The sequence below is a fragment of the Rhinoderma darwinii genome, chromosome 1 (genome assembly GCF_050947455.1).
Source record: "Rhinoderma darwinii isolate aRhiDar2 chromosome 1, aRhiDar2.hap1, whole genome shotgun sequence".
In the NCBI taxonomy this organism is placed as follows: Eukaryota; Metazoa; Chordata; class Amphibia; order Anura; family Rhinodermatidae; genus Rhinoderma; species Rhinoderma darwinii.
Genome location: NC_134687.1, coordinates 612,077,668 through 612,102,622, shown reverse-complemented (window position 1 = coordinate 612,102,622; position 24,955 = coordinate 612,077,668). Strand labels below are relative to the sequence as shown.

The following is a 24,955-nucleotide window of genomic DNA, read 5'->3' as shown; positions in this document are numbered from 1 at the left end:
TGGAATGAGAAAAAACAGCAGTTCCTCCATTGTTTTTGGGGTTTCGCTTTTACGTCGTTCACCGTGTGGTAAAACTACATGTTAGTTTTATTCTGCTGGTCAATATGATTACGCCGATACCAAATCTATATTGTTTTTTCCATATTTTACAAGGAAAAAACTAATTGTTAAAGGATAAGTAAACGTTCAACAAACTTCTGACATGTCATGAGTGTTGATCGGTGGGGGTCTGAGCACGGAGACCCCTACCGATCACTAAAACAAAGCTGCAGAAGCGCTCGTGTGAGTGCGGACCCGCTTAGCTTCCGATCTGCTTTTTTCGGAAAGCCGATGTAGCGGTGTACAGGCACATAGACTTTCTATTGAGTCCGTACACCAACTGCTCGACTTTCCAACAAAAGCCAAACATAAAACAAACAGCTCAGCGCTCACATGAGCACCTCTGCCTCTTCGTTTTAGAGATCGGTAGGGGTCAGACCCTCAGCGATCAAAATTTCTGACAGGTCACTATGACATGAAAGAAGCTTGTTGAACGTTTAGTTACCCTTTAATGGAGATATATTGCCTGTTATGGGAGTGTGACCTACACTTGTGGATGGAGTTCTTTTTTAATGTATTTCTAAATTCCTGCCATGTATACTGTAGTGTGCCAAATCTGGAGTATCCCAGAAGATGTAGGCAAGTATGCCGCATTGCATGATGGGGAATGTAGTATTGTGTGCATCTGGATAGGACAAATACACTTTCAGCAGGATCGTCCGGAACATGAAGGTGTATGGGCGCCGCCTGACTGTCCGCCAACGTCTGCTGTCGGAGGTTTGGTCTTGTTGGATTTCAAGACGGCTGATTTTCTGCTCCCCCAGAAATAAACATGTCTGCTTGTCCAACCCGAACGTGCAGTAGAGAGGAGCCACTTCACTGTCAGACGGACTTATTGTAGGATACGTGTCAGTCACCCCACAGATCTACTGACCCAAACTTAGATCACCAGACAGTATCACACATGACAGCTTTAGATACATTGTCTACGCACAATATCACACGACAGCTTTAGATACATTGTCTACGCAGACAGTATCACACATGACAGCTTTAGATACATCATCTCAGCAGACTGTATCACACATGGCAGGTTTAGATACATCGCTCAGTAGACAGTATCACACATAGTAGGCTTAGATACATTGGCTCAGCAGACAGTATCACACATAGTAGGCTTAGATACATTGGCTCAGCAGACAGTATCACACATAGTAGGCTTAGATACATTGGCTCAGCAGACACTATCACATGATAGGTTTAGCTACATGGCTCAGCAGACAGTATCACAGATGACAGATTTAGATATATCACCTCAATAGACAGTATCACACATGATAGGATTGAATTCAGCAGACAGTATCACAGATGACAGGATTAGATACATCACCTAAGCAGACGGTATCACACATGATAGAATTAGATACATGGCTCAACTTCACAGTGTATATCCCTGTATATTATGCTATGTTGGATGGACTATATTATATGAAAACACATTGGTCAACTGACATCGCATCAGCAGATCTGTGCACAATTTCCCCGCTAGGAACTTGATTTTCTTATATCCCTCCGCCAGTCACGCTGGGACTACTCTGTGGAAGAGTACCGCGTTTCCAGGTTGCGCTGTGACTACGAGGCGGCGGGGGGATATAGAGGCTCTTCTAGTGTGGTTTAGAGGCGGCGGATGAACTGTCCGGTGCTGCGCTGCGATAGAAGATGAATAACGTGGAGACGCCACACTAAATGCCGTTTATTATTCAGGTAACGGGGCCCCGAGTCTAACTGACAGGAAACTGAATAAACTTTAAAAGCGTTACAGCCAGCTCTCTGATACGCTGGCTTCACTCAGCTAGCGTATCTGATTGGCTAACGGCCTGTCTGTTATTACTGCTTAACTCTAATTGGATGCCAGTTCGTGTACGTCCTGATTGGCTAAATGTTTGTAAGTACGTTTTAATTGGCTGTTGGCGCTATTTTAGCGTCCTGTGATTGGTCAGCAGCTCACAGCTGAGATTCTCGCATTGTTTCAGCGGTTAGCCATCGCTTATAGAGAGTTCACATTCTCAGGGTGTTTATTAGTAAGTGACTAATTGTATAATTCCCAATTCTCGCACTACGTTTTCTATTCAATATATGAAAGTGTCTATGGGAACTGCACAGGTGGAATGTGTCCCCTTTAAGGGCACCTCCACTCAGGACAACCCCTATTTATATATCCTTATAAGGTATATGGACACTTTGCGGAGGGGTTCTTAGCGTTTCAGACCGCGGCCAGATCCCTGGGCCGCTACAAAGAACGGTTCGTCCCCCCCCAAGACGTGGCACAACTATATATCACACTGTCGCCCATTGACCTGAGTGGGCACCGCGTAATCCTTGCAGTACCAGGCACCTGGACAGCCCTGTGTTAGTGGGGTCTTTGGGGTTGAAATTTCATATCCTGGTGGGATCTTTTCGGATAGTTTTATAAACTTTTCTATCACTGTCTGATAATCCAGAATATCTGATAGTCCATTGGCTCCAGATTAACGGAACTTCACTGCATATGGTATTCGTTATTTGGAATACTAAATGTTGTGCGTTTTTTTTCTGCGAATTTCTCTTAGACCTTATTGCTCATACATCGGGCTTGTTAGAGCCCCCCACATTGTACAACGCCATAATACGACGCCCAGGACGGGTCGGTGCTGCACCTCTGGGTGTCCTTTTTTTTTTTTTTTTTATATACAGAATAAAATTGTCTCCCATTGGTAGCCGAATTACAGAGGTTTTCTCGAGCAATGCATATAGGGGAAAACACCTGTAATGCTGCTTGGCAGAACCATATCTTGGTACACAGAGTAGGGCATGAGGCTTAAAGAGGCTCTGTCACCACACTATAAGTGCCCTATATCCTACATAAGGAGATGGGCGTATAATGTAGGTGACAGTTGTGCTTTTTATTTAGAAAAACGATCTATTTTTACCACTTTATTAGCGATTTTAGATTTATGCTAATGAGTTTCGTAATGGACAACTGGGCGTGTTTTACTTTAGACCAAGTGGGCGTTGTACAGAGGAGTGTATGACGCTGACCAATCAGCCTCCTGCACTCCTTTCCATTCATTTACTCAGTGCATAGGGCTCCTGCTAGATCCTTATGTGCTGTCTTATACTGACACATTAACGTTACTGAAGTGTCTTGACAGTGAATAGACATTCCTTCCAGCCAGGATGCGATGTCTATTCACAATCCTGATACTTCGGTAATGTTTCTGTGGTACTTACAGCAGAGCAAGCGTAATCTCCCTATAACCTGTCATTTACAGCAAGATCTCGTGAGATTACGCTTGCTCTGCTGTAAGTACCACAGAAACATTACCGAAGTATCAGGATTGTGAATAGACATCGCATCCTGGCTGGAAGGAATGTCTATTCACTGTCTAAACACTTCAGTATTGTTAATGTGTCAGTATAAGGGTATGTGCACACACACTAATTACGTCCGTAATTGACGGACGTATTTCGGCCGCAAGTAGTGGACCGAACACAGTGCAGGGAGCCGGGCTCCTAGCATCATAGTTATGTACGATGCTAGGAGTCCCTGCCTCTCCATGGAACTACTGTCCCGTACTGAAAACATGATTACAGTACGGGACAGTTGTCCTGCAGAGAGGCAGGGACTCCTAGCATCGTACATAACTATGATGCTAGCAGCCCGGCTCCTTGCACTGTGTTCGGTCCGGTACTTGCGGCCGAAATACGTCCGTCAATTACGGACGTAATTAGTGTGTGTGCACATACCCTAAGACAGCACATAAGGATCTACCAGGATCCCTATGCGCTGAGGAAATGAATGGAGAGAAGTGTTTGATGCTGATTGGTCAGCGTCATACACTTCTCTCCACAACGCCCACTTGGTCAATAGTAAAAACACGGCCGGTTGTCCATTAAGAAACTAATTAGCATAAAGCTAATAACGTGGTAAAAATCTTTTTTTTTTTAAATAAAAAGCACTGCTGTCCCCTACATTATAGCGCCGATCTCCTTATGTAGGAGATGGGGCACTTATAATGTGGTGACAGAGCCTCTTTAAAGTCTATCTCCGCTTTACCCATGGAGAGACACTCTTGCATGCTGGGCCGTACAGGTGCCGCATGACTCTCGGACAGTATTGTGCACGGGTCCTATTAAAGGGTTATCCCCACCTAAGACAAGTGGTCGCCCGTCCAGCCTGGTAAGGCACCTGCTGCATTTTAACCAAGAATCAATGAAGAAGAGGCTGCGCTCTCTCCATTGGTTCCTATAGGAGATCTGGAAACCGCTCAGCCTGCTTGCGTGGCCACCTTTCCATTGATTTTACACCTGAATGCGGCCGCCATCTCACCAGGTGGAACAGGGCTTGGGTGACCCTCATTCTGGTGATAGGCGCGAGTCCCAGACCTGGGACCCCCATCTATTAGACGTTTATGGCGTAAATGTCTTAGATCGAATAACCCTTTGTTTCGGATCGGACCCGTGCACAATACTCACCAGGCGTCTAATGGTTGCCACGGCAACTGTACCGCCCAGCGTGCAGGAGCTTCTCTCCAGGCTCGGTGGCAGATCACAAGTGGCGGTACACTTCAATACTGATAATCCTAAATAAGTGGGGGAGGGGGTTAAGTCAGGAAGGGCATTGACTGCCCCCAAAGATGTTGGCCCTGGGCCTTTTACTTCACATCAGTTTTCTCACATATAACGTTATTTAACAGCCATGCTGACGTGTTCCTAGAGAAATGGCCAGATCCAGCTCTCCGGATTCCTCGGTCTCCATCTCGTCACTCCTGGCGAGCTGCAGCCTGGGTCGCAGTAGTCGTACCGAAGCTGCCCGACCTGCGGCCTCTATACAGTACAAGGACAGGCTGTATAACTCTGCGTCTAAAGCCCTGGAGGATTACATTGTGGACTATGAAGCGGACAGCAGCGGAAAGATCACCATCCGCCCGTCCACTACTCCTGCCAGAAGAGGTACGTGATATAATGAGGATGTCTCCAGTACATAGTATACACCGTATCCCGGTAGAGGTCGTTTATTAAATCTGAAGCTGTAGGGCATTGGATTGACTATCACCCAGTTTAAAATATCCCATCCATTGTCAGATGCCATTGTAACCAGTTAATCAATGTTATTGCCTTCGCCTGTCCGTGGTTTTAACCCATTGGCGACATGTCATGTATATGTATGTGACAGCCGACGAGCGAAAGTATGGAGCGCGCAACACCTCACTGGAACAGGTGGAATGGGAGAACTCCAAATCCGCCCGTTTAATCACTTAGATTCCGTAGCGAACATGACAGCTAAGCCTAGTGAAGGCACCCAGGTCTGCCATCTTTGTGCTCCTATAAAGCCCCCTGATAGGAGCCGGTACAAAAAACACAATGTACTGTAAAATATTAGTATTGCAATATATTGTACAAGCGATCTCACGATCGCTGGTTCAAGTCCTCAAGGGGGACTAATAAAAAATAAAACAGATTTAAATACATTATTTATTTTTTTTAATGTACAAAGAAAAGGAAATAATTCCCTTTCTTGTTTTTCCCCTAAAAGTAATGTAAGAAAATAAAAAAACATAATTATTATTCCCGCGTCCGTAAAAGTTTGGAATATTCTTTAATAACGTTATTTTACCGTACGGTGAACAATGTAAAAAAAAAAATGAATAACGGCAGAAATGTTGTTTTTTTTTTTTGGTCACATTTTCTCCCCCAAAAATTGAATAAAATGTGATCAAAAAGTCCCCCCAAAACGGTACCAAAAGACATCAGCCCCTCCCGAATATGGCAACAATTTTTTTTCATTTTTTTTTTTTTTTTTTTTGTAAAAGTGGTAAAAAAACCGATATAGATTTGGAATCTCACTTTTTTTTGCCTATTTCACCCCACAAATAATTTTTCCCAGTATATTACATGGTACATTAAATGGTGACGTAAAAAACTACAACTCGTCCCGCAAATAACAAGCCCTCCTACGAATATATCGACTTCAAAAAATAAAAAAAGTGATGGCTTTTGGAAGGCGGGAAGGAAAAAGGAAAAAGGATACAAATGTCATGGCCGAACTTGAGCACGACTCAAGGACTGGTATTTGGTAGTGATTATCTGGTGGAAATGTTCCATAATATGACAGCAGTGTTTGTTTTTCCCCCATTTGTAGCATATCCCTTAGTTCGGCACAGACAGCCCCTGACCAGCAGCAGATCCGTCGCTCGTGATCCCGACCTGCTTAGCTTGACCACAGATGATCTCCTGAGCTTCCCATCGGACGGCTCACTCCCCTTCTCTCAAGCTTCTGAGCGGAAACGTAGGAAAAACCTGAAAAAACAATACGGATTGTCTCCCAATGTCACGGCTCTGACCTCTCCTTTAACCCCTTCATCACTCAGAGGGACTATCACTGCTCTGGATATCCGAAACCACAGACTCCGCTCCCAGGATCTTCAGAAGCGGAAAGAAAAACATCAACTTGATCGTTTATTGCGAGAAATAGACCGAGAAAACGATTCCGGACTTTACAATAATCTGAATTCTCTGCTCTATAAGAGTTACCCACGCTGGTTGACCAGTCAGAAGTCTGACCTGGGGGTGTCTGGGATCACCAGTATTCCAGATGTCAATTATCCAGTCTGGTTAAGGGACCACAGACTCCTGGATGATCTAGATAGCCACACTACAAGGACTAGTCATAGAGATGGTCCAATCACAAAAATACCCAATTACCTGTCCGGCTCCTCGTCACTGGGCTCTTCGGACCATTCACAAGTAGGTTACAAAATGGTTAATTCCGGCAGCAACTTCATGGACAGTAGAAAGCATTCTGCCCAGTCTGATTTGGATATCATGGAGCATTTACATACGCCTGCGAAAAGTAAGTATCACCCCACTGCTCTTCCTGGCAGCAGATATTTCCTCCTTCCTATCCTGTTTTGTTAGGCAAAATTTATCGTAACTTGTTTTATTCCTTAATTTCTAGGTCATCCTGGGCAGAAGTCGGAGCAAACAAGGGGCGGCAGTAAGAAAGACTTGTCACAGCTTCCACATAATAACCAAAGCCTCCAAACTGAAGACGTCCTGGAGGCCGAGCGCTCGTGGGAAAATGTCCCATATTCGTAGTAAGATACTTTAACTGTCTTGCCACTTATCCAATATTGGATAAGAGGCTGATTGCAAAGAGGCTGTGTATGATGGGGTAGAGGGAGACCGGCCGCTGCCAGACACTTCTAAGAGTCCTATTGGACGGGAAGATACTCTCTCATGAACGGGTGATGGTTTAGCGAGTCGTTTGCGTTCAAAAGATTACACGTAACAATTTCTAAAGATCTTCGCTGTTCAGTCGTTTCTGCGATCGTTGCTCGTTCACCCAGACCTCATCCCTGAACTGGTAACGACTGGAAGCTTTCTGAATAGACAAGAGGATGTGGCGGTGACGAACGATAATCTATCACTAGGTAGATGTGACCGATCCACCGAAACGTAACAATTTGTCGTTTGATCGCTGCACGCTATTACACGTAGCGATTATCTCCTGCATTCGAATGATAACACAAAAATTTGTACGATAATCGCTCCGTCTAATAGGGCCTTTACTCAAACATATGTTGAATTCTGATATGCCTAATTGTCATCCCCCCCCCCCCCCCCCACCGATGACCCTGGGGATGCCCTGATACATAGGACATGGGCCGCTACAGCAATGATTCATAGGAATATCCTAATTTTTTTTTTTTTTCAGCAAGTCTCCTGTTCATGTCCTGTGTGAAGATGAGGAAGATCGAGGTGTCAAGGCTTTTAAATCAAACCTTGTGGAAGATTTCCTTAAAGATTCTGCCCAGCTGGAGAATACAGTAAGCTTCGTGTTGTGGAAAGTCTTCTTAACCCCTTCCCGACATTTGCCGTACATGTACGTCATGGAAAGCATTGACTTCCCGCATCTTGCCGTACATGTACGTCAAATGCAGAAGGGGTTACCGTATCAAAAATAAAAGTTTTAAAGTAAAGATGGCTGCTGTTCATAACAGCAGGACATCTGTACACGATGCCCAGGGGGGTGTCGCCTCCCCCCCGCATCGGCGATCGCCGCCATTGGCCGTTCAATTCAGACCGGCCAATTGCGGCTGTTTGCGGCTTTTGCCAATCACTGTGCCACAGGGCACAGTGATATGGTGGTGATTGGTGCTGTCTAGGACAGCACCAATGACTACCATGTTCCATGTAAAAAATGGCGGTGATGCCAGCCCCCAGATCGCTATGGTTGGTCGGTCAGCACCGACCGACCAATCGCAGCCATGGCGGGTGTTTGAAACACCCTACACCAGCCCTGCCCACCTCATTCCGGTTAGGAACGGTGAGCAGAGCTGGTGTGACCGTCTGTGAAGCCAACTTACCGAATCTGAGGCCTTCTGTGCTGCGATCCTGCTGTGACGTCTTCATCCGACTGCTTCCTGCAGAAGAGTGAACCGTCATCATCATCAACTGTGCTGCTGCTGATTTTTTTTTTTTTTTAGCAGCAGCACTTGTTTTTTTTCCTAAACTTCTTATCCCTGTACCCTCCCCCCCCCATCCCACCCTCCCCATCTTTCCCTTTTTACGTCCTGCGGCCGCCGAGTGCGGATCAGTGACCGCCATCACTGACCGCCAATTTTTGGCACAGGACTTCCTTTTTTTTTGTATTTTGCACCTCCCTGTGTGCGCCCTGCGGCCACTGAGTGCTGATCAGTGACCGCCATCACTGATCAGCATCCGTGGTAATTTTTTTTATTTTTTGGCCTTTTTTATTACTGCACCTTTTTTTTGCGTGCGCCCTGCGGCTACTGAGTGCTGAGTCTAATAATCAGCCTCAGTGGTAATTTGTTTACGCAGGTTTTTTTTTGGCCTTTTTTTCTTCATTTTATAAAACTGTAAAAAAAAAAGACTAGCATTAGAGTAGCGGACGTTTACTGACGTCCGTTTTGTAAAAAAAGATATATAGCAGAAGTTCTAGCTATATATTTTTTTATACAGTTTGAATAAATTGACTTCTTATAGTTAGCGTCCATTTAGTGACGGACATTTAGTTCGTTCACTAAATTTTTGATAGCGTAGCGACAGTTAGTATAAATTTATAGCGTTATAGTCAGCGTCCGTTTAGTGACGGACATTCAGTTTTTTTTAACTGAAGTTCGTTCACTAAATTTTTGATAGCGTAGCGACAGTTAGTATAAATTTATAGCGTTATAGTCAGTGTCCGTTTAGTGACGAACATTCAGGTTTTTTTAACTGAAGTTCGTTCACTAAATTTTTGATAGCGTAGCGACAGTTAGTATAAATTTATAGCGTTATAGTCAGCGTCCGTTTAGTGACGAACATTCAGTTTTTTTAACTGAAGTTTGTTCACTAAATTTTTGATAGCGTAGCGACAGTTTTAGTATAAATTTACATCTTATAGTCAGCGTCCATTTAGTGACGGACATTCAGTTTTTTTTTAACTGAAGTTCGTTCACTAAATTTTTGATAGCGTAGCGACAGTTAGTATAAATTTATAGCGTTATAGTCAGCGTCCGTTTAGTGACGAACATTCAGTTTTTTTTAACTGAAGTTTGTTCACTAAATTTTTGATAGCGTAGCGACAGTTTTAGTATAAATTTACATCTTATAGTCAGCGTCCATTTAGTGACATACATTCAGTTTTTTTTAACTGAAATTTGTTCACTAAATTTCTGATAGCGTAGCGACACAGTTGTAGCTCAGTTTTTTTTACAGTTCTATATTGAACGTTCAATAAATTTCTTTCTCCTAAATTTTTCTTATTCTTCTCTTCTTTTTCTTTTTTTTTTCCTATAAATTTCATATTACACGTGTAAAAGCACAACATACAAAACCACCTCTATAAAGAGTATTACACGTGTTGAAGCACTACATACCCCCCTAATAAAAATGGCCCAATCATCTCAAAGGCTCTACTCCGCTGAGGAGGCATACGCCATCCTGGCCTCTGACACTGAATCGGCCAGCGAGGGAGAAGAGGAAATTGCCCCATTCATCTTGACCTCATCATCCTCATCCAGTGATGAGGAACCCCCGCAAAGACGCCCCAGGACATCAGCTGAGGCAACCCCCCAAATGAGCGATACCCTGTGGAACCCACCCCCTGATAATTATGAGCCTCACATTCCAGATTTCACAGGGAGCTCTGGAATTCTATTTGAGACTGTAGGCCTCGCAGAAATTCACTATTTCAATCTGTTTTTCACTGAGGATTTTGTTAATGTAATGGCGGCCCAAACAAATTTATATGCCCAACAATTTTTAGCCCAAAACCCCACGTCATCATTTGCTAGGTGGACCCCCATAGAGGCAGCGGAGATGATGAAATTTTGGGGCCTTGTCCTACATATGGGCCTAGTAAAAAAACCAGAGATTAGGCAATACTGGAGTGCGGACATTTTATACAGCACCCCATTATACCACATGGCAATGACCCGGGCACGATTTGAAATTATTCTGAAATTTTTGCATTATAATGATAATGCACAGTGCCCGCCCCGTGATGACCCCACATACGACCGCCTATTCAAAATCAGGCCAATGATTGATTATTTCTGCACCAAATTTCAGGAAGTGTACACCCCCGAAAAGAACATAGCAATAGACGAGTCCCTTGTACATTTTAAGGGGAGACTAAAATTCCGCCAATACCTGCCAAGCAAGAGGGCGAGGTATGGAATTAAAATGTACAAGCTGTGCGAGAGCAGCTCAGGGTACACCTACAGGTTTCGGGTTTATGAAGGGAAGGACACCAGGATAGAACCTCCAGAATGCCCCCCTGTCCTGGGAGTTAGTGGAAAAATAGTGTGGGACTTGATGCACCCACTGCTGGACCAGGGTTATCACCTTTACGTGGATAACTTCTATACCAGCATCCCACTATTTAAATGCCTCTCCACCAGAAGTACTGTAGCATGCGGCACCGTGCGCAAAAATCAGAGAGGCCTCTCTAAAAATCTGATTGGGCAACCCCTAAGAAAAGGAGAAAGCAGGGCACTACACAGCGATAACTTGTTGCTGGTCAAGTATAAGGACAAGAGGGACGTCCTTATGTTGACCACAATACACGGTAGTGGCATCACCCCTGTCCCTGTCCGAGGTAGCACCACAATGACCCCCAAGCCAGACTGCATCCTCGGCTACAATAAGTACATGGGAGGTGTTGATCTCTCTGATCAAGTACTGAAGCCGTACAGTGCCATGCGTAAAACAAAGACGTGGTACAAAAAGCTGGCCGTGCACGTGGTACAGATGGCATTGTATAACGCTTACGTGCTATACCGATGTGCAGGCCGGACAGGGACATTCCTTCAGTTTCAAGAAGCGGTTATCAAGGCCCTTGTATTTGGGGACCAGGAAGGGGAGAGCCCCAGTACTTCTAGAAGCGATGGTCCACGTATTGTACCAGGGCAACACTTTCCTGGCGAAATCCCCCCCACTGGTAAAAAGGGAAGGAGCCAAAAAAGGTGTAAAGTGTGTTACAACAGAGGGAGAAGACGAGACACAACTTATCATTGTGAAACCTGTCCCGACAAACCTGGCCTGTGCATAAAAGAGTGCTTCAAAGTTTATCACACATCCATGGATTTTAATTGAAACATTTTTTTAAATGCTCACTATACCCCTAGATAATTTACTCAAGGGGTGTAGTTTCCAAAATGGGGTCACTTGTGGGGGGTTTCCACTGTTTTGACCCCTCAGGGGCTTTGCAAATGCGACATGGCCACCGCAAACCATTCCAGTTACATTTGAACTCCAAATGGTGTTCTTTCCCTTCTGAGCCCTGCCGTGTGTCCAAACAGCCGTTTATGACCACATGTGGGGTACTGTTTTACTCAGGATAAACTGCTCTACAAATGTTGTGGTGCTTTTTCTCCTTTAGTCCTTGTGGGAATGAAAAAAAATGAGCTAAACCTACGTTTTATTGGGAAAAATGTAGATTTTCATTTTCACATCCTACTTCCAATAATTTCTGCAAAAAATTTGTGGGGTCAAAATGCTCACTATACCCCTAGATAATTTCCTCAAGGGGTGTAGTTTCCAAAATGGGGTCACTTGTGGGGGGTTTCCACTGTTTTGTGCCCTCAGGGGCTTTGCAAATGCGACATGGCATCCGCAAACCATTCCTGCTAAATTTGAGCTCCAAAAGCCAAATGGGGTTCCTTCCCTTCTAAGCCCTGCCGTGTGTCCAAACAGCAGTCTATGATCAAATGTGGGGTACTGTTTTACTCGGGACAAACTGCTCTACAAATGTTGTGGTGCTTTTTCTCTTTTAGTCCTTGTGGAAATGAAAAAAAATGAGCTAAACCTACGTTTTATTGGGAAAAATGTAGATTTTCATTTTCACATCCTACTTCCAATAATTTCTGCAAAAAATTTGTGGGGTCAAAATGCTCACTATACCCCTAGATAATTTCCTCAAGGGGTGTAGTTTCCAAAATGGGGTCACTTGTGGGGGGTTTCCACTGTTTTGTGCCCTCAGGGGCTTTGCAAATGCGACATGGCATCCGCAAACCATTCCTGCTAAATTTGAGCTCCAAAAGCCAAATGGGGTTCCTTCCCTTCTAAGCCCTGCCGTGTGTCCAAACAGCAGTCTATGATCAAATGTGGGGTACTGTTTTACTCGGGACAAACTGCTCTACAAATGTTGTGGTGCTTTTTCTCTTTTAGTCCTTGTGGAAATGAAAAAAAATGAGCTAAACCTACGTTTTATTGGGAAAAATGTAGATTTTCATTTTCACATCCTACTTCCAATAATTTCTGCAAAAAATTTGTGGGGTCAAAATGCTCACTATACCCCTAGATAATTTCCTCAAGGGGTGTAGTTTCCAAAATGGGGTCACTTGTGGGGGGTTTCCACTGTTTTGTGCCCTCAGGGGCTTTGCAAATGCGACATGGCATCCGCAAACCATTCCTGCTAAATTTGAGCTCCAAAAGCCAAATGGGGTTCCTTCCCTTCTAAGCCCTGCCGTGTGTCCAAACAGCAGTCTATGATCAAATGTGGGGTACTGTTTTACTCGGGACAAACTGCTCTACAAATGTTGTGGTGCTTTTTCTCTTTTAGTCCTTGTGGAAATGAAAAAAAATGAGCTAAACCTACGTTTTATTGGGAAAAATGTAGATTTTCATTTTCACATCCTACTTCCAATAATTTCTGCAAAAAATTTGTGGGGTCAAAATGCTCACTATACCCCTAGATAATTTCCTCAAGGGGTGTAGTTTCCAAAATGGGGTCACTTGTTGGGGGTTTCCACTGTTTTGTGCCCTCAGGGGCTTTGCAAATGCGACATGGCATCCGCAAACCATTCCTGCTAAATTTGAGCTCCAAAAGCCAAATGGGGTTCCTTCACTTCTAAGCCCTGCCGTGTGTCCAAACAGCAGTCTATGATCAAATGTGGGGTACTGTTTTACTCGGGACAAACTGCTCTACAAATGTTGTGGTGCTTTTTCTCTTTTAGACCTTGTGAAAATGAAAAAAAATTAGCTAAACCTACGTTTTATTGGGAAAAATGTAGATTTTCATTTTTCACATCCTACTTCCAATAATTTCTGCAACAAATCTGTGGGGTCAAAATGCTCACTATACCCCTAGATAATTTCCTCAAGGGGTGTAGTTTCCAAAATGGGGTCACTTGTGGGGGGTTTCCACTGTTTTGTGCCCTCAGGGGCTTTGCAAATGTGACATGGCCTCCGCAAACCATTCCTGCTAAATTTGAGCTCCAAAAGCCAAATGGGGTTCCTTCCCTTCTAAGCCCTGCCATGTGTCCAAACAGCAGTCTATGATCAAATGTGGGGTACTGTTTTACTCGGGACAAACTGCTCTACAAATGTTGTGGTGCTTTTTCTCTTTTAGTCCTTGTGGAAATGAAAAAAAAATGAGCTAAACCTACGTTTTATTGTGAAAAATGTAGATTTTCATTTTCACATCCTACTTCCAATAATTTCTGCAAAAAACCTGTGGGGTCAAAATGCTCACTATACCCCTAGATAATTTCCTCAAGGGGTGTAGTTTCCAAAATGGGGTCACTTGTGGGCGGTTTCCACTGTTTTGGCACCGCAAGAGTCCTTCAAACCGGATATGGTGCCTAAAATATATTGTAATAAAAACAAGGCCCCAAAATCCTCAAGGTGCTCCTTTGCTTCGGAGGCCTGTGTTTCAGTCCATAAGCACGCTAGGGCGACATGTGGGATATTTCTAAAAACTGCAGAATCTGGGCAATAAATATTGAGTTGCATTTTTCTGGTGAAACTTTCTGTGTTACACAAAAAATGGATTCAAAATGAATTTCTGCAAAAAAAAACGAAATTTATAAATTTCCCCTCTATATTGCTTTCATTCCTGTGAAACGTCTAAAGGGTTAAAACACTTTCTGAATGCTGTTTTGAATACTTTGAGGGGTGCAGTTTTTAAAATGGGGTGACTTTTTGGGGGTTTCTAATATATAAGGCCCTCAAAGCCACTTCAGAACTGAACTGGCCCCTGTAAAAATAGCCTTTTGAAATTTTCTTGAAAATGTGAGAAATTGCTGCTAAAGTTCTAAGCCTTGTAACGTCCTAGAAAAATAAAAGGATGTTCAAAAAACGATGCCAAACTAAAGTAGACACATGGGGGATGTTAATTAGCAACAATTTTGTGTGTTATAACTGCCTGTCTTACAAGCAGATACATTTAAATTGATAAAAATGCTATTTTTTGCAATTTTTCACTATATTTTGGTGTTTTTCACAATTAAATACTGAATGTATCGGGCAAATTTTGCCAGTAACATAAAGTCCAATGTGTCACGAGAAAACAATCTCAGAATCGCTTGGATAGGTACAAGCATTCCGACGTTATTACCACATAAAGTGAAACATGTCAGATTTGAAAAATGAGGCTTGGTCAGGAAGGTCAAAAGTGGCTAAAGAGGGAAGGGGTTAAACCATTTCCACCTGTATTTGTGTTCAGCCGTGATGTCTGCTCCTTCCTTCTCTGTTCGGCTGGAGTCACACGGCCGTGTTTGGTCTGTAAGATACGTTCAGGGAGCTGGACTCCTGGCCTCATAGTTACGTATGACGCTGAGAATCACTGCCTCCCTACGGGACTACTGTCCAGTATTGAAAACCTGATTACAGTACGGGACAGTATTCCCGCGGGGAGACACGGACTCCTAGCATCGTGCATAACTATGATGCTTGGTACTCTGGTTTCGTGAATTGTGTTCGATCCGGGACATGCGGCCGTGTGAATCCAGCCTTACATGGGGAAATGGCAGATATTACAGCTTTCATTGGGGTTGTCGCCAATCTTTGCCAGACTCCTGCTTGTCATCTCTACCTAGTTATGCCATTATGCGTTGTCCACAACCTACTTTCCAAATATAGCCCCACTTTCAATCAGCTAATGTCACCGCCCTTTTCCTGACAATCATTTGCCCGAACTTCCCACATTCTGAAAGGTTTTCACCCTGGAAAATCTTCGTGTAGTGGGAAATACATTGCTGCCACATAGAAAAAAAAATAATTCTTGGATGATTGTAAAGTCGATCCTAATGACAAAAGGAATGGAGGTTTATTAAAAAATTCTTAATCGGTTAGAACAATCCTTTTTAGTTTCATAGATTAACCTTAAAGGGGTTTTCCAGTCGCTAAAAATTGATTGCCTATCCCCAGGATAGGCCATGAATAGCTGATGGGTCGGGGTCCGATTCCTGGGACCCCTGCTGAGCAGCTGTTTTGAACAGGGCCGCAGTGCTCGTACGAGCGCTGCTCCCCCTTAATTTCTACTTGCTCTCTGTGAATCTGCGGCACGCATTTAGCGGCGATTCACCGGTATTGCAGCCTTTTCTCCCATTGAAGTGAATGGGAAAAGGCTACAATGAATCGCTGCTACATCCGTGTCGATGGTTCACAGTGAGCAAGTAGAAATGAAGGGGTTGCAGCACTTGTACGAGCGGTGCGGCCCCTTTTAAAACAGCTGATCGGCGGGGTTCCCGGGAATCGGACCCCGACCCATCAGCTTTTGATGGGCAATCCTAGGCCATCAAATTTTAGCGACTGGATAACCCCTCCCCGCTGCAGCGACTTTTGACCTTCCTGACAGAGCCTCATTTTTCAAATCTGACATGTTCCACTTTATGTGGTAATAATTTTCGGAATGCTTTTAGCTATCCAAGCGATTCTGAAATAGTTTTCTCTTGACACATTGGACTTTATGTTACTGACAAAATTTGCTCGATATGTTCAATATTTAATTGTGAGAAACATCAAAATTTGCATTTTTCTCAATTTAAATGTATCTGCTTGTAAGACAGGCAGTTATACCACACAAAATAGTTGCTAATTAACATCCCCCATATGTCTACTTTAGATTGGCATCGTTTTTGAACATCCTTTTATTTTTCTAGGACGTTACAAGGCTTCGAACTTTAGCAGCAATTTCTCACATTTTCAAAAAAAATTCAAAAGGCTATTTTTTTCAGGGACCAGTTCAGTTGTGAAGGGCCTTATATATTAGAAACCCCCAATAAGTCACCCCATTTTAAAAACGGCACCCCCTAAAAGTATTCAAAACAGCAATTAGAACGTTTCTTAACCCTTTAGGCGTTTCACAAGAATTAAAGCAAAGTAGAGGTGACATTTTAAAAAATTTCTTTTTTTTATTTTTTTTTTTTTACAACACAAAAGGTTTTACCAGAGAAACGCAACTCCAATATTTATTTCCAGATTTTGCAGTTTTAGGAAATATCCCACGTGTGACCCTAGTGTACTACTGGACTGAAACACAGGCTCCGAAGCAAAAGAGCACCTAGAGGATTGTGGGGCCTCCTTTTTATTAGGATATTTTCTAGGCACCATGTCAGGTTTGAAGAGCTCTTGCGGTGCCAAAAGAGTGGAAATCCCCCAAAACTGACCCCATTTGAGAAACTACACCCCTCAAGGAATTTGTGAAAGTCTACATTTTTTTTGAAGAAAATTTAGGTTTAGCTTATTTTTATTTATTTTTTTTGGACTAAAGGAGAAAAAGCACCACAACTTTTGTAAAGCAACTTCTCCCGAGTAAAACAATATCCCATATGTGGTCATAAACTGCTGTTTGGACAAACTGTAGGGCTCAGAAGGGAAGGAGCGCCATTTGGATTTTGGAATGGTTTCTGGGCGCCATATCACATTTGCTGAGCCCCTGTAGTACTAGTTTAGTGGAGACACCCCAAAAGCGACTCCATTTGGGAAACTACACCCCTTGAGGAATCACCTAGGGGTATAGTGAGGATTTTGACCCCCAAAGGTTTTTTGCTGAATTAGAATTAAGCCATGAAAAATGTTAGTTTTTTTTTTCTCCCCCCAATAAGATGTAGTATTAGATCAAAAAGCCGTAAAGTAACTTCTCACGAGTATAGGAATACCCCTTATGTGGTTATAAACGGCTGTTTACATATATGGGAGGCTTCAGAAGGGAAGGAGTGGTATTTGACTTTTGGAGCGTAGATTTTTCTGGAATGGTTTGTGGACGCCATGTCGCATTCGCAAAACACTTGATATACCAAAACAAAAGTGACCCGATTTTTAGAATCTACATCCCTAAAGGCATTTATCAAGGGGTGTAGTGAGAATTTAGACCCCACAGGTGTTTTTCAGAAATTAATACGCCGTGGATGATGCAAAGTGAAAATTGCAATTTTTCCACGGCTCTGCATATTCACCGCACAATATGTTGTGCCACTGGAGAATCTTACCCCATAAATTAAGCGGGTTGTCCTGGCTATAGCAATGCCTTATATGTAGATGTAAACTGCAGTTTGGGCACACTGTAGGGCTAAGAAGGGAAGGACCGCCATTTGGAGCGTGGATTTTGCTTGGTAGTAGTTTTGTTTGAGTATTGCTGGTTTTTCAGTTGATAGTGGGGGGGGGGGGCATATGTAAACTGCAGAGTACATCAGGGCATAATAAAAGGCTATAATAATGGGGTAATTAATAAAACTATCCATAGATGTGTGGTACTCTATAAAACAATCCGTTATGCACAGGCCAGTGTCGCACTGATAAACGGTTTTCTTTCTTATCCCCTTTTGTAACACACTGCTCCTTTTGGGGACTTTTTCTCCTTTGTAGTTTGAGAAATTTTGCTGGGAAAGTTTTTCGCTGGTATAATATGGGCGCCCTCGCTTGCAGCAGATGTTCTATGTCCCTTCTTAGTTCCCAAATACTACGGCCCTGAAACTGAAGGGAATGTACCCATCCAGCCTGCACATCGGGATGTTTTTTCATCACCGCATTACTAGAGGCATAACTTTTTTTTATTTTTTTGGTTGATTGAGCAGGCTCTATTTATTGCGAGACAACTGTAGATTTTATTAGTACCATTTTGGGACGCATATGACTTTTTTTGATCCCTTTTTTTTTTATTTCAAATTACCAAAAACAATCAATTCTGAAATAGTTTTATTTGGGGTTTATTCGGCATTCACTGTGCACCTTAAATCACATGTTAACTTTATTCTGCAGGTCAATAGGATTACGGAAATACCAAATTTATATAGTTTTTTTTATGTATTACAGCTTTTGCACGATAAAATCACTTTTTTAAATCATTTGTTTTCTGTGTCGCCATATTCTAAGACCCATAACTTTTTTATTTTTGTGTTGACAAAGATGTGTCAGGGATTATTTTTTGCAGGACGGGTTGTCATTTTTATTGGTACTATTTTGGAGTAAATGTTACTTTTTTTATCACTTTTTTTTTTCCCGTTTCTTTGGGAGGAGATGTGACCTAAAAACAGGGATTCTGGCGTTGGTTTTTATATTTTGTATTTTTTTTGCAGCGTTCACCATGCGGGATAAAGGACATAATAGCTTTTATAGTTTGGGTAGCTACGGATGTGGCAATCGCAATTATGTATAGTTTTTTATTTTTTTAAGTTTTCCAATAATAAAAGATTTATTATGGGGAAAAAAATGCAGTTTGGCATTTTTTTTTTTTTTTTTTACTTGAAACTTGTGTTTTTATTTCTTTACAACATTTTTATTAACTTTTTCTTTTACTTGTCGCACTAGGGGACTTGAAGGCCTGATGCCCCAATCGCTACTCTAATACACTGCACTACATACAAAGTGCAGTGTATTAGAGTTATCCGTTATTCACTGACAGCAAGCCTATGAGGACCCGCCGGAGGCGAGTCCTCATCGGCTTCCGTACAAGGCAGACATGGAGGCCATTATTTGGCCTCCGGTTGCCATAGCAACCCAGCAATTGGGTTGTCGGTCGGGTAAAAACGCCTGAGATGCGGCGCACTCTTTTGAGCGCAGCATCTGAGGAGTTAATCTGCCGGATCGGAGAATAGCTTCGATCCTAGCCGTTACAGGGTGGTTCCAGCTGTATAATACAGCTGTCACCCCGCAGTGATTGTGGGGGCTCCGCTTCTGAGCCCGCACCATCACCGCGATGTAACTGTACTGTGGTTTGTGGGAACACTTTCTCGACAGCGCCGTATATATACGGCGGATGTCCGGAACAGGTTAAAGGGTTTCTCCACGTTGGACAATCTCTACTTGTTAGAAGATCACTTAAGCAGTATACAAAATATGGGCAACTGCTCCACCTTTTCCTTTGCACTAGTTTTGATAAATCTCCTCACGATGTGTATTTTGCTTTTAATTTTAAGGCTAATACTTTTTCCGGAGGGAATCACCATGGTCCTGTAGAGGCCCTAAAGCACATACTGTTCAATCTGCAAGCTTTCCAGCAAAACATCAACCAGGAAACCGGCTCCAAACAACTGACGGAGTTCCAGAAAGTAAGTCTACGTTTTATTTGCACAAAGATATTGAGAGTCCCTGTCCAGAAATAGATAATTTTGGGCCTTTTTTCCCCTAATAACCTACGGGAATGGGGGGACTTTAGTATAAAGGGCCTTTTACACCGGCCGACAATAGGCCGGTTCAGCGAGCGCCGATCAACGAGACATCGTTGATCGGCGCTCGTTTGCTCCTGTCATACGGAGCCTTGGATGGGGACGAGCGGTCGTTACTCCGATCGCTCGTCCCCATCCATTTTTATCATGTCAGCAGCGCGTCTCCCTGTTTACACAGGGACATGTGCTGCCAACAACGATATTCTTTTAGTGGTTTAAAACGATACGATCAGCAGATGATTAAGCGTTTGCTCGTTCATCTGCTGATTGTTCTCCTGTTTACACAGGGCAATTATCGGCAATGAGCGCGTTCATAGAACACTCGTTGACGATAAACGCTCTTCTGCCAGATAATGGTCCAGTGTAAAGGGCCTTAAAGAGGCTCTGTCACCAGTTTATAACGGCCCTATCTTCTACCTGATCTAATAGGTGCTTTAACGTAGATAAGTAATTATTTTTTTTTTTTTAAATGTTTTATTTTTGACAGTTATCAGCATTTTAAGTGTTATGCAAATTTGGCTGGAGGCGATGCCCGGTCATTCTCCCGTCGCTTATGTGAAGGAACTATGGGAGTAAGTGACAGCACAGCGTGATCTCGCGAGATCACGCTGCGCTGTGGATTAAGCTGGACATGAATGAAGAGAAGTGTATGACGCTGATTGGTCAGCGTCATATACTTCTCTTTACTACGCCCACTTGGTCAAGAGTTTAAAAACGCCCACTTGGGCATTAAGAACAAATTTGCATAAAAATTACTTAAAATGCTCATAACTTTGTTAAAAAAAACAAAACATTACTTATATACATACAAGCGCCTATTAGATTAGGTAGAAGATAGGGCAGTTATAAACTGGTAACAGAGCCTCTTTGACCCCTTCGCGCTCCACAACGTACTATTTTGTCAGGGTAAGTGTATCGTGCGTGCTCAGTGACCTAATAGTAAGTCGCGGGAGGAACGGCCATTTCGGCCGTCCTCCCAACACATACAGGAGCTTTGACAACTGCTGTCTCGTACAGCAGTTGCCGCAACTCCTTGAGCGGGGACCGATCGCGATGTCCCCGCTGATTAACCCCTTAGAAGCCGCATTCAATAGAGATCGCGGCTTCATAGATGTTAAACCACCATCGACGGCCAGCTGCATGATAGCGGGCGGCGATGGTTGTTATGGCAACCTAAAAATGGTACTGATCGAAACTGCAGTTCGCTACGCAAAAAGCAAGTCCTCACACGACTTTCTTAATGGGGGGGGGGGGAACGTTATGGCTCCTAGAATATTTCAACTCAAAAAGTTAATTAATTTTTATAAAAAGTATTTTATTGCGCAAACGCCATAAGACCTAAAAAACAAAACTATACACATATTGTATTGGCGTAATCGTATCGCCCCGCAGAATAAAGTTAGTGTCATTTCTAGTGAACGCTGTAAAAAAAAATTGGAATAATAAACCCTAGTAGAATTACAGTTTTTTTTTTAGTCACCACGCCTCTTAAAAATAGAATAAAAACGGATCAAAAAGTCGCATTCACCCCATGAAAACTACAATTCATTCCTCCAGGGGTCTAGTTTCCAAAATGGGGTTACTTTTAAGGGGTTTCCCCTGTACTGGTACCTCAGAAGCTCTGCAAATGCGACATGCTGCCCAAAAACCAATCCAGTAAAATCTACATGCCAAATAGCACTCCTGACTTTCTGAGCTCTGACGTTTGTCCAACCAGCAGTTTATGACCACATATGGGGTATTGCCGTAATCGGGAGAAATTGCTTTACAAATGTTGGGGTGATTTTTCTCCTTTATTCCTTGTCAAAATTTTAAATTCGTACCATTTATCGGAAAAATTTGATTTTCAATTGCACAGCCTAATTCCACAAAATGCAGCAAAAAACCTGTGGGGTCTAAATCCCCACTATACCCCTCGATAAGTTCCTTGTAGTTTGCCAAATGGGGTCACTTTTGGGGGGTTTCCCCTGTTTTGGCACCACAAGACCTCTTCAAACCGGACATGGTGCCTAATAAAAAGGAGGCCTCAAAATCCACTAGGTGCTCCTTTTGCTTCGGAGGCCGGTGCTTCAGTCCATTAGCGCACTAGGGCCACATGTGGGATATTTCTAAAAACTGCAGAATCTGGGCAATAAATATTGAGTTGCATTAACCCTCTGACTTACAAGCAGATGCATTTAAATTTTAAAAAACAAATCTTATTTTTTTCAAATTTGTTTCTAAATATTGCTATTTTTCACAAACCCTGAATATATTGACCAAATTTTACCACTGACATAAAGCCCAATGTCTCACAAGAAAACAATCTCAGAATCGCTTGGATGGGTTTAAGCATTCCGACGTTATTACCACATAAAGTGAAATATGTCAGATTTGAAAAATGAGCTCTGAGCCTTAAGGCCCAAACTAGGCTGCGTCCTTAAGGGGTTAACAAGCTGCTGTACAAACTGGGCACCCCTATGAGGTCCTCATTGAATTGTTTTTTTTGTTCTTCTCAATTGGAATGAGGAAATAGACCTGACGTTCCCCGGCATAATAGACTCCAGCAGGGTTTTATGGCTCCAAGTTATAAAATTCGGCACAAGGATGTAAATTGATTAAACTGCAGTCAGATAATTTCTGGACTCCCATTGTTAAACATAATTTGTTTTATTATCTCACAAGATTTCAACAGAAGCAAAGTCTGAAATCGAGAGGGTGGACCAAGAGATTTTTCCAGTGAACAAGTCACTACAAAAGTAAGTTCTGGTCGCTTTGAGATTCTTCCACCCCGTTATAGCAATAAAATAAGTTGCAATTAAACCCCTGAGGAAAAAAAAACCTGTTAAAATTCTATCTTTCTTTCTTTCTTTTTACTAGGGTGACTTAAACTCGTGGGTTTCCTCCAGACTAGGAAATAAGATTGAGGGACTCTAACACATATGTTTGTATTTTTAAAGGGTTTCCACACCTATCAGCGAGTTATGGCATATCCTAGCGATATAAAATAATTTGCTAAGAAATGGGGATCCGTCCTTTGGGACCCCCACTGATCGCTAGAAGAAAGGGGATACAGTACTAGTAAAGCAAAGCAGCCCCTTCTTGTGTAGCGTCATTGCTAATGCGGCGCTGTGCAGATTGGGCATCTCTGGGAGCTCCGATAATCAAACCCTTTCTGATCAAGTTTTGGCGTATCTTGACACGCAGGATCCACCTGTTATCGATCACATCGAAGTTATGAACTTAGATGTGATCAGTATCAGCTCGAGCCTGCGTGTCAGACACGCCGGACCCGCTGACACTGAACCCGTCAGTGTCGCTGACCTGACGGATACAGGATTCAGTGCTAGATACAGCTGCTCTGTATACCGAATACAAAGCAGCTGTATCTCAAAAAGTAAAAATTCTTTTTAATAAATAGTATTGAGTTAATTTGCACCAAATATGCTGATTTTTAGAAAAAAATAACTATTTCAAAGGTGTACATAGCCTTTAACCCCTTCCCTCTTTAGCCACTTTTGACCTTCCTGACCGAGCCTCATTTTTCAAATCTGACGTGTCACTTTATGTGGTAATAACTCCGGAATGCTTTCACCTATCCAAGCGATTCTGAGATTGTTTTCTCGTGACACATTGCACTTTAAGTTACTAGCAAAATTTGCTCGATATGTTCAGTATTTAATTGTGAAAAACACCAAAATTTAGCGAAAAATGTGCATTTTTCTCAATTTAAATGTATCTGCTTGTAAGACAGGCAGTTATACCACACAAAATTGTTGCTATTTGTTTATTTTTCTAGGACGTTACAAGGCTTAGAACTTCAGCAGCAATTTCTCACATTTTCAAGAAAATTTCAAAATCCATTTTTACAGGGGACAGTTCAGTTGTGAAGTGGCTTTGAGGGCCTTATATATTAGAAACCCCCAAAAAGTCACCCCATTTTAAAAACCTCACCCCTGAAAGTATTCAAAACAGCATTTAGAAAATGTCTTAACCCTTTACACATTTCACAGGAATTAAAGCAAAGTAGAGGTGAAATTTACAAATTTCATATTTTTTTGCCGAAATAAATTTTGAATACAATTTTTTTTATAACACAGAAGGTTTTACCAGAGAAATGCAACTCAATATTTGTTGCCCAGTTTCTACAGTTTTAGGAAATATCCCACATGTGGCCGTAGCGTGCTACTGGACTGAAGCACCGGCCTCAGAAACAAAGGAGCACCTAGTGGATTTTGGGGCCTTATTTTTGTTAGAATAAATTTTAGGCACCATGTCAGGTTTGAAGGGCTCTTGCGGTGCCAAAACAGTCAAAATCCCCCAAAAGTGACCCCATCTGGGAAACTACACACCTCAAGGAAATTATCTAGGGGTATAGTGAGCATTTTGACCGCACAGGTTTTTTACAGAAATTATTGGAAGTAGGCCGTGAAAATTAAAATCTACATATTTTCAAAGAAAATGTAGGTTTAGCGATTTTTATTTTTTATTTTTTCTAATTTCCACAAGGACTAAAGGAAAAAAAGCACCGTAAAATTTGTAAAGCTATTTCTCCTGAGTAAAACAATACCCCACATGTGGTAATAAACGGTTGTTTGGAGACACGGCGTGGCTTAGACGGGAAAGAGCGCCATTTGGCTTTTGGAGATCACGTTGAGCAGGAATGGTTTGCGGAGGCCATGTCACATTTACAAAGCCCCTGAGGGGAAAAAACAATGAAAACGGCCAAAAAGTGACATCATTTAGGAAACTACACCTCTTGAGGAATTCATCTAGGGGTGTAGTGAGCATTTTGACCCCACAGATGTTTCATAGAATTTATTAGAATTGGGCAGTGAAAATAAAAACAATCCTTTTTCTTCAATAAGACGTAGCTTTAGCGTAAATATTTTCATTTTCGCAACAAATAAAGGAAAAAAAAGAAACCAACATTTGTAAAGCAATTTCTCCCGAGTACGGCAATACCCCATATGTGGTCATAAACTGCTGTTTGGGCACAC

At 42.5% G+C, this 24,955-nt stretch overlaps 1 protein-coding gene across 5 annotated transcripts in view; it reads left to right on the top strand.

Annotated features, from left to right (window-relative positions):
- The first annotated feature begins 1,596 nt into the window (after positions 1 to 1,596).
- C1H18orf54 (chromosome 1 C18orf54 homolog) overlaps positions 1,597 to 24,955 on the top strand; it is a 36,504-nt gene continuing 13,145 nt past the window's right edge. Inside the window, exons 1-7 of one of the 5 annotated variants that reach the window (XM_075854983.1) lie at positions 1,599 to 1,803; positions 4,776 to 5,031; positions 6,221 to 6,931; positions 7,037 to 7,175; positions 7,796 to 7,907; positions 19,728 to 19,859; positions 22,641 to 22,714. In XM_075854983.1, coding sequence (XP_075711098.1) covers positions 4,800 to 5,031; positions 6,221 to 6,931; positions 7,037 to 7,175; positions 7,796 to 7,907; positions 19,728 to 19,859; positions 22,641 to 22,714 — 1,400 coding nt within the window. In that variant the 5' untranslated portion in view covers positions 1,599 to 1,803; positions 4,776 to 4,799. Of the gene's footprint in view, positions 1,804 to 2,060; positions 2,121 to 4,775; positions 5,032 to 6,220; positions 6,932 to 7,036; positions 7,176 to 7,795; positions 7,908 to 19,727; positions 19,860 to 22,640; positions 22,715 to 24,955 lie in introns of those variants that run through there. The other 4 variants (XM_075854984.1, XM_075854987.1, XM_075854986.1 and 1 more) reach the window with 4 other exon arrangements.